The sequence below is a fragment of the Haliaeetus leucocephalus genome, unplaced genomic scaffold, assembly GCF_000737465.1.
Source record: "Haliaeetus leucocephalus isolate CR32 unplaced genomic scaffold, Haliaeetus_leucocephalus-4.0 Scaffold473, whole genome shotgun sequence".
In the NCBI taxonomy this organism is placed as follows: domain Eukaryota; kingdom Metazoa; phylum Chordata; class Aves; order Accipitriformes; family Accipitridae; genus Haliaeetus; species Haliaeetus leucocephalus.
The window spans coordinates 4,172,329-4,184,804 of NW_010972909.1; the positions used below are offsets into that span (position 1 = coordinate 4,172,329).

The following is a 12,476-nucleotide window of genomic DNA, read 5'->3' on the forward strand; positions in this document are numbered from 1 at the left end:
TTTTTTTTTTTTTCCTCTGAGTTCCAGCTAAAGGTCTCCATCCACTCAGGCCAGTCTTCTTCCCTGCTGGCTTGTCTTTTGGCACATGGGGACAGCCAGCTCCTGCACCTTTTCAGTTAAGCTTGTGCAAGCCTGAAGGTTGTATAAGTGGAGCTGTTGTACATGTACCTGCTAACAGCTACAAACTGTACTGAGACAGTATGGGAGGGCAGCAAAGCCTCCTAAAGTAGCAGTCCTTGATAGGAACAGTAGCCAAGCTTATATTGTTACCTGTCCTGTTTTGTCTCTATTTGAAGCAATATTGCAGCATATTTTTATTGTTGGTTGGTGATTTTTGCAACAAATATTTCTGAAGTCATGTGTCCCAGAGAGTTTATGTACTTAGCTCAAGGTAGTTCCATTATTTTTTTTACCAACCTCTCAGGAAAGGTTTCTTTTATATTGTGGGAATGAATTGCCTAGCTGTAAGTTTGGTGATAAAGCTGGGTTCCCAGCTGGAGGCAGTGCTTCAGAAGGCAGTGCTGCATCAGCCAACTAGCAATAGCTGGCTAACACTAGCAAGAAGCTCTCAAGCTGATATCGTAATTAAATTAATTATGAAGGCAGTAGGTTTCAGGAGATCTCATGGGATGCATTACACCAAATGGAATAGATAGAGGGACCCATAAGAAGACACTTTGCCGCAGGAAAGGAATTTCCTTTCCAGGAGCAATGCCAAAGGGCTGGGACTTGTCTTGGGTAGCAGTCCCTAGGTCCCCATGCTGCAAACCCATCCTCTTGATTCCTAGTTGCAGAGAATGCCCTGGAAATCAAACTGCATGTAATATGGTGGGTTATGCCTGGTTTTCTTTAAATCTGTTCTCCACATCTGATAGCCAGTTAATTGACTCTGAAGTTGAATCAAATAACACTTGTTTTACCTTTGTCCAAGTTTAATTGAACAGAAAGTAGGATTTCCAGGGTAAGCTAGTAAATACCAAGCTGCCTTACTCTCCAGGGGATGACAAACATCCAGCAGGTGCTGGACTTTTCTTGGGGCAAATCAGAGCTGTGCAAGGCTGAGAATCCTCAGGATCTGTGAGGTGGTGCTTTAGCACAGGCTGGTTTAAGACTGTTAACACTGAATAATGTGTTGAAGAGGGGAATTTCCACTGGATGTTCATTAGACAGATCTTATGTGGGACTCAAAGGCAGTGAATAGAGAATAACTCATGGGGTTCACCTGCCAGCTTGTAGTATTTAACCTTTCTCTATCTTTTGTCAGTGGATTGCCACTGTAGACCCAGCATCTGAATTTTGTTCTGGACAAGGAGGTCTTTGCCCGTCTCATTTGCTGTGGGACCATCTTTAAGTGTGATAGTCTTCTCATATGAAAGAATTTCTTTGCAAGTTCTGTGGAGATGAAGCCTACCTATGTGTTTGCAGAGACCCTAGCATAACAGGGTACTAAATCCCAGCTGTGGGATCTCAATACTGCCTTCCTGGAAATGAAAAGCCACACCATAGCAAAACATTTTAAGATGTTGATATGTTTAAATAGCCTCTTTCTGTAGTAGAAGAGCGGGCGAACCAGACTTCCACATTATTCTGTAAGGACTTTAGTTGTTGCTATTGTAACTGCAGAATTATTTTTACCTTTATGCTAGTTATTTAAGATAATGGTTCATAGTAAAGTCCAGCATAAATCCTGCCCTTGGAAGAACTCCAACAGTGATTATCTTCCAGCTCTTTGTTCTGATAAGGTATTTTCACTTTAATGTTAGAATAACTTACTGGTATTCAAGGCAGCTGAGCAAAGGAATCAACACTTTTGGGGGACTGTGTTCAAGGGGGCCATTGCAAAGAAGGCTTTCAGACAGTTGCCTTCATAAAACCATACTGCAGGGCTCTAAAAACACCAGTAGAGAGACAAAAAGGGGGCTCAATCTGCCAAGACACAACTGTGAAACACAGACTGAGAATGAGGCACCTCAGCAGAAGAGCTGAGCAGCAGTGAGAGTCCAACAAGTGTTGTTGCAGATTTTTATTTTCAACTCTGTAAAAACACCTGCTTTCTGCAGCCAGCTCCATGGATGCAGATGTCCCCTGCTGGGCTGAGCAAAAGTGGATTTAAAGTGTGTTATGTCAAGGTGTTGCAAGCTCCTCCTAGGAGTAAAAAGGCAACTTGTCCCGGTGTATGGAGTGTGTGACTAATGCTGGGTAATCCTAAGCGTCTTTCCCAGCTCTGCCAGTCTTAGGCATTAGTACTTCCACTCTCCATGCCTCAGTTTTCCCATTGTATAAAAAGGAAAACTTAGCTCCTACATAAAAGAGAGCGTGCGTTGCTGTTTAAAATTGGTTAGTGTCACCAGCACCCATCACTTAGGTACTAGGTGTGACCTAGCCTGTGGAGAGCTTGAGTGACTGCACTTAATTTCCAGGGCCACTGAGGTATAGAATCAAATCTGCTTCAGTGCAGAGAGCTGAGCCATTTGCTGACATCCTTGTGATCCTCCATTTGAAACATTATATAGGCTTTTCTGTAGGCATGAATTTCAGCTCGAGTGCGATTTATGCCATGTTCCCCAGCTTTTGTCGGCGCCTCTGTTGCTACTGGTAATGACTTACAGGAATAAACAGTGAGATAAGCATCTTGCCGGTGCTTTCTGGTCTGCAGGGAACTTGGGCCTTGTGCAACGTGCTCCACTGGGCTGCTCTTCCCCCTCGGTGACTTGCGGGGGGGGGACGGGCAGGATTTTGCTGGCAACTGGCACTGGGGTGATTAATGGCTCTCTACGTTTTTCAGGAGAATGCTCTGTCACCGGCCAGTCCCATTTCAAAAGCTTTGACAACAAGTATTTCACCTTCAGTGGGATTTGTCAGTACTTATTTGCCAAGGACTGCGTGGAAAATTCCTTTTCGGTGATCATCGAGACCGTGCAGGTAACAGCAGCCTCTGCGCACGCTCGAGAGAGAGCAGGAAGGGCTGTGGGAGCATGAAATGAATTGCAGATGCACAGGCCAACAAAAGTAATTTTCCTATGAAATAATTAGTTTAAATAACAGATGCAGTCTTTCTCCTTAGTTAATAAGTGTTTTGCTTCTCCTTGCTGGCATTCCTAGGAGCCTACCTGGAGATTGAGATTCTTAATGAGATTTGGAGAGCGAGCCCTCACCGCCTCTTTGCCAGCTGAACAAACAAATGCAGCGGAGGGTGCGTTCCTTGCAAAGCACCCTGAAGGCCAGTGCCTCGCTAGTGCCCGGGGGGAAAAGACATTTCCTCAGACACTGAGCAAGGGTGTGCTGGCAGAATAGTACCTTGGGTTGTGTCCTGGTTTCTTTTTCCCGATTTTTCTCCCCCATCCCACTGGATGGGGGGGAGTGAGTGAGCGGCTGCGTGGTGCTTAGTTGCTGGCTGGGGTTAAACCATGACAGTTGCTTTCCAATAAGTCATGTTGGCTAGTGATTTCTGTTGCTCACTAGCAGGTCAGCAGCTCCTGACTTTCTTCATCATCTCCCCTGACGGATGAGCGAGAGGCAGCTGGAGAGAGGAAGGAAAGGGAGCCGGGCCAGCGTGGAGGGGGGAAGGAGACCCTGGAGGGGGTGTCACAGGGAGGTTAACCTGGTCGTGAAATTAATTGACCAGTTGCTCATGGGAATAGGTGAACTAACCTGGAGACTGAAAAGGGTACTGAATCAAGCAGAGGGGAAGGAAGGGGATGGAGGAGCTGAAGGCAGGGAGAGGTATGATGGAGTCAGGAGACTGACAGAAGTGAAGGGGAGTATCAGCCTGCCTTGCAAGAGCAACAGAGAAGTCACAGGCTTTGGAGAAACGGGGCGTGACGGTCTTACACACCAACTACGTCAGTATCCTGCATTAGAAAGCTCTGATAATGCAGCTCTGAGGTCATCTGTGTTCGGGGACTTGCAGAACGGGTATTCACTGAAACTTCCCTTTTCGAAACCAGGGAGGAGACTCCTGGGGCCTGCAATCCCTGTTCCTCATCTGGGTAAACCACAGTCGGGGAAAATAAATAGCACAAGAGTCTTGGGCAGCATGAACCATGCAACTGTTCCCTGGTGCAGCTGCGGGGGGGGACGACACAGACGCTGGTCACTGCTCCTGGGGGTCCGGCGTAAGGCCAGTGGATTGCTTTCCAGGGTCTGAGATGAGCGGATAGCTCTCTCCTGCGTGATTAGCAGGATAACAGAAGAAAGGCTGCCAGCCTGGTGTTTGTGGGGTGCAGAAACTAGATCCGTAAAACCATTGAGGCGCTTAACTCCTCCCAAATTAGATGCCAAAATGCCTTCTGGGGGCCTGGGCCTAATAAAGCAAAAACTTGAGGTTCAAGGCAAATTTTCCCTTCTCTGTAGTGTGCAGATGATCCTGATGCCGTGTGCACTCGCTCAGCTTCTGTCCGGATCCGGGATATGGACAACAGCCTCATTAAAATGAAACACGGAGGGGGAATTTCACTGAATGGGCAAGACATACAGATCCCTTTGCTACAAGGTGTGTTTGCATGGGCATGGGCTAACTCTGGCCAGCTACTGAAGGGGTTCTACTTACTAGTGTTTTCTGGCATGCCTTAGCCCAGTTCAATCAAAAGATGTTTTCAATACCAAATTCTCACTTGCAGCCTCTTCTAGAAGCTCTGTCATTTCAGCTTCTCTCCATGCAGCCAACACATCTTGGCTCAGCTCCTCTAAAATCAGGAGAATTAATCTGGTCTGGATTTGTGAGATGTGATCTTGAAAACCACTGTTGGTCTATGCTTTTAAAAATTATTATTATTATTTATTATTTATCTAGAAGCTTGAAATCCCTCCAGTTATCTTGCAAACTGTCACAGTTAATGCCTGAGGTTTTGCAGAATGCACATATATCCTCTTCCAGGGCTCCTGAGTGCCTTAAGGCAGAGCCTATGGACAAGTTTATGCAGATGTAAACTGCTGGGCAGGCACAAAGCTTGGGAAGCGTGAAGTGGGCATTGCTGGCACCCCTTGGTTTGGCAGACCTGCATGCCCCCTGCTCTGTGGCAGCCACTCTGTTGGCCTGTTCAACACGACGCAGCAGTCCCAGGCAATGGAACATCACATCTTGGCTTGACTGACTGACACTTTTTGTGGTTGTCTTAAGGTGCCCTCCGTATCCAGCGCACGGTGAGGACTTCAGTTCGCCTTACCTATGGGGAAGATTTGCAGATTGACTGGAATGGTCATGGTGAACTCCTAGTGAAGGTACTCTTTCTTTCTGTCTGTTTTATTTCTGCCTTTTTGCCCTCTCTTTCGTCCCACCTAAACATGTACAAAGGTTTTCTTCTCTGAATTGAGAAATTGCTTTGTGTTGCATCTTAGAAATTCCATTCTCTTTTGCTACCCCCGGAGCAATATACAGGTCCTTTTGTATTCCAGAAACAATTTTCATCCTACAGCAGCTTGGTAGCTCCCCCCCCCCCCCCCCCCTTTTTTTTTGTGTGCAATGACAGCCATTATTAACCATGAATAGTTTTGTGTTTTGTTCAGCAGATACCCTGCAAACGGGATTTTTGCTTTCATTTGCTTTGACTGTCCTGTCTAAAGCAATGGATTTGTATGACTTAAAATAAGGGAAGAATATGGCTCCAGGGACACAGTTACCCATAATTTCCAGGAAAAATCAATTAACTCATAGAAGATATGTTGCATGGTCCTTCTGCTGTGAGGAATGTTTAAAGTCACCCTTGATTAACAATTAGGGTATGTCTGCTGCAGACCGCAGCGGAGTGTAGAAATACCCAAACCAGGTTAAAAAGAAATGAGCCTTAAGGGAAGCAGTCTGGCTGCAACAACAGAATGCTTTACAATTATTTACTGTGGAATAGTCTCCTGATAGCTGATAAACCATCATAGCTTCTCCAGCTAAGCCATCTACTGCCCTCTTTGCTCATACAAGAGGCTGTTTTCTTTCGATTGGTAGGTCTCGGGGACTGCGAGTGTTGTCCCTGAGGTTTTATTTGCTCCCTCAGGAGCATGAGTCTGCCTGTAGTGTTGCGTTCTGGTGTGATGACCTGCAGGCTATGGGTGCTAAGTCAGGGCGATGTGCTCCCGTGATGCTGGGCGGCTGCGGACCTGCGCGCTCCTGCCGTGTTTGCACGGATGGGTGCTTAACTACAGCCCAGCTGCCTTTGAGCCCCACTTGTAACCGGGGATCTGCAGCTGGGCCCTGCGTGGGGTGGTTTTGCTCACTGAGAAGAGTTTTTCCAAGAAAGGCAGTTTTCCTGGGGTTTTCTACCCAGCAGTGAGTGCTTGCTGCCCTCTCTGAACCATGGCATTGCTTTTGCACTTTCCTCGCCTGCCCCAAAATCTGGTTTAAATATCACATCTGGCGCAGTGTAAAGGTTCATGAAAGCTAGTTTGGAAATGAGTACAAGAGTTGAAAAGACAACAGAGAAGAAAAGTCAAGAATGATTTTAGAAAGCATCTGTGGTTTTGTTGTTGTTTCGATCTAGCCTGTATCTCTGTGCTCTAAGGGTCCTAGAAGTTGTTTTTGGGCTGAGAATAATTCAGTTCAGTCCCTTGGCACATCTCAGAAGTTTTGGCTTTCCTCAGTATTCAGAGTGTTTTTCTGCCTGGTCAGAGACCCGTATAGCCTGGCAAATTCTTTCTTATAGTTAAAACAAATCTAATTTTCTGCTCCAGATCCTCTACCCGTAAAAGTGGTGGAAGTTTCTCCAGTCATCTGCATTTATTCAGTTCTGCTCTGAACTCCTTCCCTCACTGGGTATCTAAAGCATCATTTTAATTGCTTTTGGAGAGTTAGTTTATGCTGGATTTGTAGACTGACCTGTTGCCAAGTATTTCTGACAATTGGGGGAAGTGATACACTTCCATTACCTTGGCCAGACCTCTAGTAAAAATCCTTCCTATGTTCCTCAAGAAGGCTCCCCTTTCTGTGACCACTTGATATTTGTGATTCAAGCTTCCACTCGAAAATGTCAGAATCTGAATTCATATGAGTCATTGTCCATCTGCAGAGTACGTGAAAAAGTAACTTCCTTGGCCATCGGAGTAATAAGGATACATATCCTCTAATAATTCCTGGTTGTTCCTTTCGATGCCCCATACTTACACTCTGACAACTGTGTTCGACGGGAGGGTAGTATTAGGTTATATTTTGGAGGATGCTTTTATTTTTAATTATACAGAAAACCAGTTTTCTTCAAAACCATGTTTTTCTAGCTTTTTTGGTTCTGTTTCGATCGTTACTCCTGCCAATCTGACTAAAGTAGCACTCTCAAAATGCATACAGAGAGCTACTGTAGCATTAAAACACTGAGTCAGCTCCCAAGGACAGTTGGTAGTACTTGTGATGTACCAGGTCTTTATTTCTAATAAAAGCAGACATTTCCTACTAGAATAAAAGAAACTGGTGCCTTTGTGTTGCAGATGTTGCTTAGGAGGGTTCCTCCTGTTTACCTTTAAGTTTAGGGTCCCATTTCAGCTGTCCTTTGATTTGCAGCAAGAATAAGGCAGGGTGAAAAGTACTTCTGCTACGTGGGTTGTTTGCAATGCCGCTTTTAGTGCGTCATAATTTTCTCTAGGCAGGAGGAAGCTCTAATGTGAGTAATGTAGCTTTAGGGGTAGTAGTCTCTTCCTTATTTTATTAATGGTCCTTAATGTTGAAGGAAACAACTCCTCCACCCTTGCCTCTGTTTTGTGACAAAAAAAATCTGTTTAAATTTTCTACATCTTCAAATTTTCTTTTAAAATGTGAAATAGTTTCAGAGCTTCCCAAATTACCATTGGAAATATAATCATCTTACCATATTAAAAAATGCAACCCCCACTGTTTCCCTGTTCATTTATATGAATGAAGGGAAAAAATGGGGAAAGGCTAAACTGCAGTGCTGATCAAGGCACAAAAGCAAGCCATCTTTCTCCTAGTCACCTTCAGTTACCATCTGAAATTATCACTGTACTGTTCAAAAATTGTCCTGCTGCTACTAATAATAGCATTTTTGTTAGAGATTTAAAAATGTAGTACAATGAAATTGTCTATAATATTTTAATGTGTATTTGAGAATTTCAATGATTGTTAAATTGTGTATGGTTCATTCTTCAGAAAATCTTGCTATACAGTGGTGACCTGTTCTGGAGGATGACCAGGCTAATGTTGTGTTCCTTAGCTGTCTCCAGTCTATTCCGAAAGGACGTGTGGGCTATGTGGAAATTACAATGGTAACCAAGGGGATGATTTTCTTACACCTTCTGGCATGGTGGAAGCTCTCCTGGAAGATTTTGGAAACTCCTGGAAGCTCATCGCAGGCTGCCAAGACCTGTTAAAACAAGACAGTGACCCCTGCAATCTCAATCCTCGTTTAGGTACTGAACTCCATCCAAAATTAACATGTGCAGCAAACTGTGATCTTCCATTTTTACATAACAAACATAAAAGTAAATTAAAAAAATAAAAAGAGAAGAAGCTAGTGTTGCTTACACTACCAATGGGGTGGCTGTAATCTCTGTTTAAAAAAACCCCCAACAACAAACCAACAAAAACCCCAATGAACAGAGTCACTGATTGATGCAGGCTTCCTAAGGAAAACATAATGTATTGTGAAAATTAAACCTAAAACTCAGTAATGTGGGATCATGCTGCTGTTCAGTTTGGACCACAGTCAGAGTTAGACCATCACAGCCACAGCACAAACTTGTGCCACTGAAACTACTTAACAAGCGATAGCAATACTATGTTTATCCTCTGGGTGGACAAAACACCTGTCTTCTTCACCCCTCTGTCCTTACACCTTATACACTTTTCCTGATCCCTTGTCTCCCTTCTTTTACTGCATCCCAACAGATAGCATTCCTCTTTCTCTCCATAGTGCTTGGCTGTCCTGGTTGGACATGGGGAGAAATTCTCAGAGCAATTTTCTTGTCTCGGGTGTTACAGCAATCTGATATGTGGGAGAAGCAAGTACACAGAAAATTTTATGGCTGTAGATCAGAGCAGGCACTGGTGATTCATGAGTATAGTGCAGCCTAGGAGGTTTAATTTTGCAAATATAAAAAGCAGCAGAAAGCAGAGGCCCTGTAAAAGGAAGTACAGCACCAGAAATAGTGGTAACAAAATATAAAAGCATTGCTTTTCCTTGATTTGTTTTACTAGTGAAACATTATTCTTTTAGTGGAGCTCATGACCTCTGAGCTATGATGCTATCTATGCCTACTTGATCCTATTTTATTCTTTTGTGTGGTTTTTTTTTTGTTTTTTTTGTTTTTTTTTTTTACAAAAGAATAAGAAAATGCTTACTGTGGCGCTTCTAGCTTTTCTTGAAAAGCCACTGATTGATTCAGTGTAAGCATGTAACTTTTCTCTTTTTAGCCAAATATGCTGAGGACTCCTGCTCAATTCTGATGTCTTCTGCATTTGAACCCTGTCACCATGAAGTCAGTCCCACTCCCTATGTGAAGAACTGCCGTTTTGATGTTTGCTCCTGCTCCAATGGCAAGGATTGTTTGTGCTCTGCTATTGCGAATTACGCAGCAGCCTGTGCTAGGAAGAGTGTCCTGGTCCAGTGGAGAGATCCTAACTTCTGCCGTAAGTGAAATGCTACTAAAACCCGCTTATTTTCCTTGTCTCGAAGGAATTTCTTGGCAATGTCAGATGAGAAATCTAGAATGAGATTACTTCTGCAAGGTGCCAAATATTTCTTATGGGAAATGATGAGAGAGTACATCTTTCCTCCATTCTAGCAAGGATGCAAAAACCATTCACAGAGACTGCTCAGCACTGGGGGAGAGAAACAGTCATCTGACATACCTCAGCAGAACTTTTGACTGGATTTCCATTTACAGCTGCATTTAAGTTTCAGCTACTCACCTGGAAACTTTCTGAATATCCCAGGGCAAGAATCTCCAAGTGATTTGCAGTAATGTATCAATTGCTTTTTTGGCACTTCCTTCTCTTGAGGCCCAAGCTTCCCAGCTCTTGACCTTGTCAATGGCTCCTGACTTTAGCCGAAGTTGAGGGTATGGAGGAAGCACAAAGGCAAGTGGTATCATAGAACAGAATCATACAAGTATAGACAAACTTCTACGAGAAGGGACCTCTGGCAGTCTTCTGGTACCACCCTTGCTCATAGCAGGGCTAACTTGGAGTAGATTGCCTGGGGGCTTGTCTGGACAGGTTTTGACTATCTCTAAGGATGGAGATCCCACAACCTCTCTGGTATCTCTCTCTCTCTCCCAGCAGTTTGATTATCACCCTGTCAGTGCAGTGGTCTGAGATCTGTGTCAGATCTCGTTTCGTGTACTCCATTCAGCTAGTGAGTGAACAACATTTGTCTAACTACATATGACCTTGTTTCCTTCTTCTCCTTGTAAATTCTAGCATGATGTGGCCACTGGTTCAAGATGAGATCCTGAACCATGATCAACAGGCCATGGGTGGCAGCACTGAGCTAGGCAAACAAGAACTTTTTGGCATTTCGTATAGATATTTAACTCCTATGAGAGTCAGTAAGAGTTGAGTTTTGAATTTCCCTGAGGATTGTTTGAAGGATGCCACCTGTAATAAATGGCAACCCTGGTTCAAAAGCTTGCAGTCTAAAAGATGAGATATTGCAAGAGGATAGAACAAAAATTCAGACTGCAGATTTGGGTTACAGAGGTGGGGTAACAGAAAGAACAGGATGTTTTTGCATAGATCAGTCCAGTGTAAGATTAATAGCCAAACTGCTAAGAAGCTGGAGCAGAAGCTGCCAACAACTTTTATTTCTTTTCTTTTTCTGTTAGGTCAATGTGGTAGGCAAAAAAATCCATTGCAGTGGAATTTTGATGGAACACTTTTCCCCATAAATATTTGTGAAATGGATGTTTTTCCATTTTTCTGAACTTTGCTATTAAGGAAAGAAGACAACTGAAAATTTTGGGAAAGCCTGTATGCTTGGCAGCCCTCCAGATCTGTTATGCTACTTCTTCCCAAACAGGGGGTGGGAAAAATATTTATAATCTGAGTGTGTAGAAACTGGAAGAGAGAGAGAAAGAGAGGTCACTGGCCTTCCACCTGGTGGGGTCTGTACCTGTAAGGTCAGTGACTACAGCTTCTGCAAGCTGGAGAGTGTTTACTGCGAATGAGAACAAAACCAGTTTATGTTAAACTGCTGTATGGTTTCATAATATTTTACCTAATTTATGTAAATGTTCAGATAGTGGAACAGTAATGTAATAAAAATCCTTTTAAAAATGTGCAGGTCTGGAGGCTGAAAGAAAGAGCAGCGATAATGCACCATCGTTCTTTCTGTAATTGAACAAGTCAATTTTCACAATTAATCTTTAATAGTGCAGAGCTGCTTCCTCCTTTCTGTGCATTACAGAGCGCTTTATGCTCTCAGAAAGTGACGATTTCCCTGATTGCAGATCCATCAGCCCCCATTAAATAATCCTGATGTCCTCAACGTCTCCTGTCACATGAAGGAGAACAATCCCTCTTTTAATGGGCTTGAGACGTGAATGTGCAGGTTGCGTAATTTGTACTGATGGCCTAGTGCATTGAACACATGCTCTGCTCCTGCTGCGGTCAACGGAGATTCAGTTTCTTGGGAAATGACTTGACAAAACCGGTTTGCTTGATTTGAAGTAGATAACCACCAGGGAGGTAAATTGTTAGTGTAGCACAGCATTTCTGCTGCGTGTCAAGCTAACAAGTGCATTGGTCTCCCACATCTTTGAAATTATTTTAGTTGCAGTTTGATTGTTGAGGAGGTGACTTGTACCCTTGCAGCCCGCTGTGGATAAGCAACAATGCCAATCTCTTCATGCTGCATGGAAGGAGCAGATAGGCCATACTGTGAAGGGCTGTCTCTCTCATGCACATGCATGTAAAAAACTGGGTAAAAAAACTGGCTGGATGGCTGGGCCCAAAGAGTTGTGGTGAATGGAGTTAAATCCAGTTGGCAGCTGGTCACAAGTGATGTTCCCCAGGGCTCAGGGCTGGGGCCAGTTCTGTTTAATATCTTTATCAACAATCTGGACAAGGGGATCGAGTGCACCCTCAGTAAGTTTGCAGATGACACCAAGCTGGGTAGGAGGGTTGATCTACTTGAGGGTAGGAAGGTTCTACAGAGGGATCTGGACAGGCTGGATCAATGGGCCAAGGCCAAGTGTATGAGGTTCAGCAAGGCTCAGTGCCGGGTCCTGCACCTGGGTCACAACAGCCCCATGCAATGCTATCAGGCTTGGGAAGAGTGGCTGGAAAGCTGTCTGGTGGGAAAGGACCTGGGGGTGCTGGTTGACAGCTGGCTGAATATGAGCCGGCAGTGTGCCCAGGTGGCCAAGAAGGCCAACGGCATCCTGGCTTGTATCAGAAATAGTGTGGCCAGCAGGAGCAGGGAGGTGATCGTCCCCCTGCACTCAGCACTGGTGAGGCCGCACCTTGAGTCCTGTGTTCAGTTTTGGGCCCCTCACTACAAGAAAGACCTTGAGGTGCTGGAGCGTGTCCAGAGAAGAGCGAT

At 44.3% G+C, this 12,476-nt stretch overlaps 1 protein-coding gene across 1 annotated transcript in view; it reads left to right on the plus strand.

The window, feature by feature from the left end:
- Window positions 1-12,476, plus strand: part of VWF (von Willebrand factor) — a 144,874-nt gene that overhangs the window by 30,553 nt on the left and 101,845 nt on the right. Inside the window, exons 11-15 of the mRNA XM_010575325.1 lie at window positions 2,786-2,922; window positions 4,354-4,492; window positions 5,120-5,220; window positions 8,148-8,343; window positions 9,347-9,562. Of these exons, the coding sequence (XP_010573627.1) occupies window positions 2,786-2,922; window positions 4,354-4,492; window positions 5,120-5,220; window positions 8,148-8,343; window positions 9,347-9,562 (789 nt within the window). The remainder of the gene's footprint in view (window positions 1-2,785; window positions 2,923-4,353; window positions 4,493-5,119; window positions 5,221-8,147; window positions 8,344-9,346; window positions 9,563-12,476) is intronic.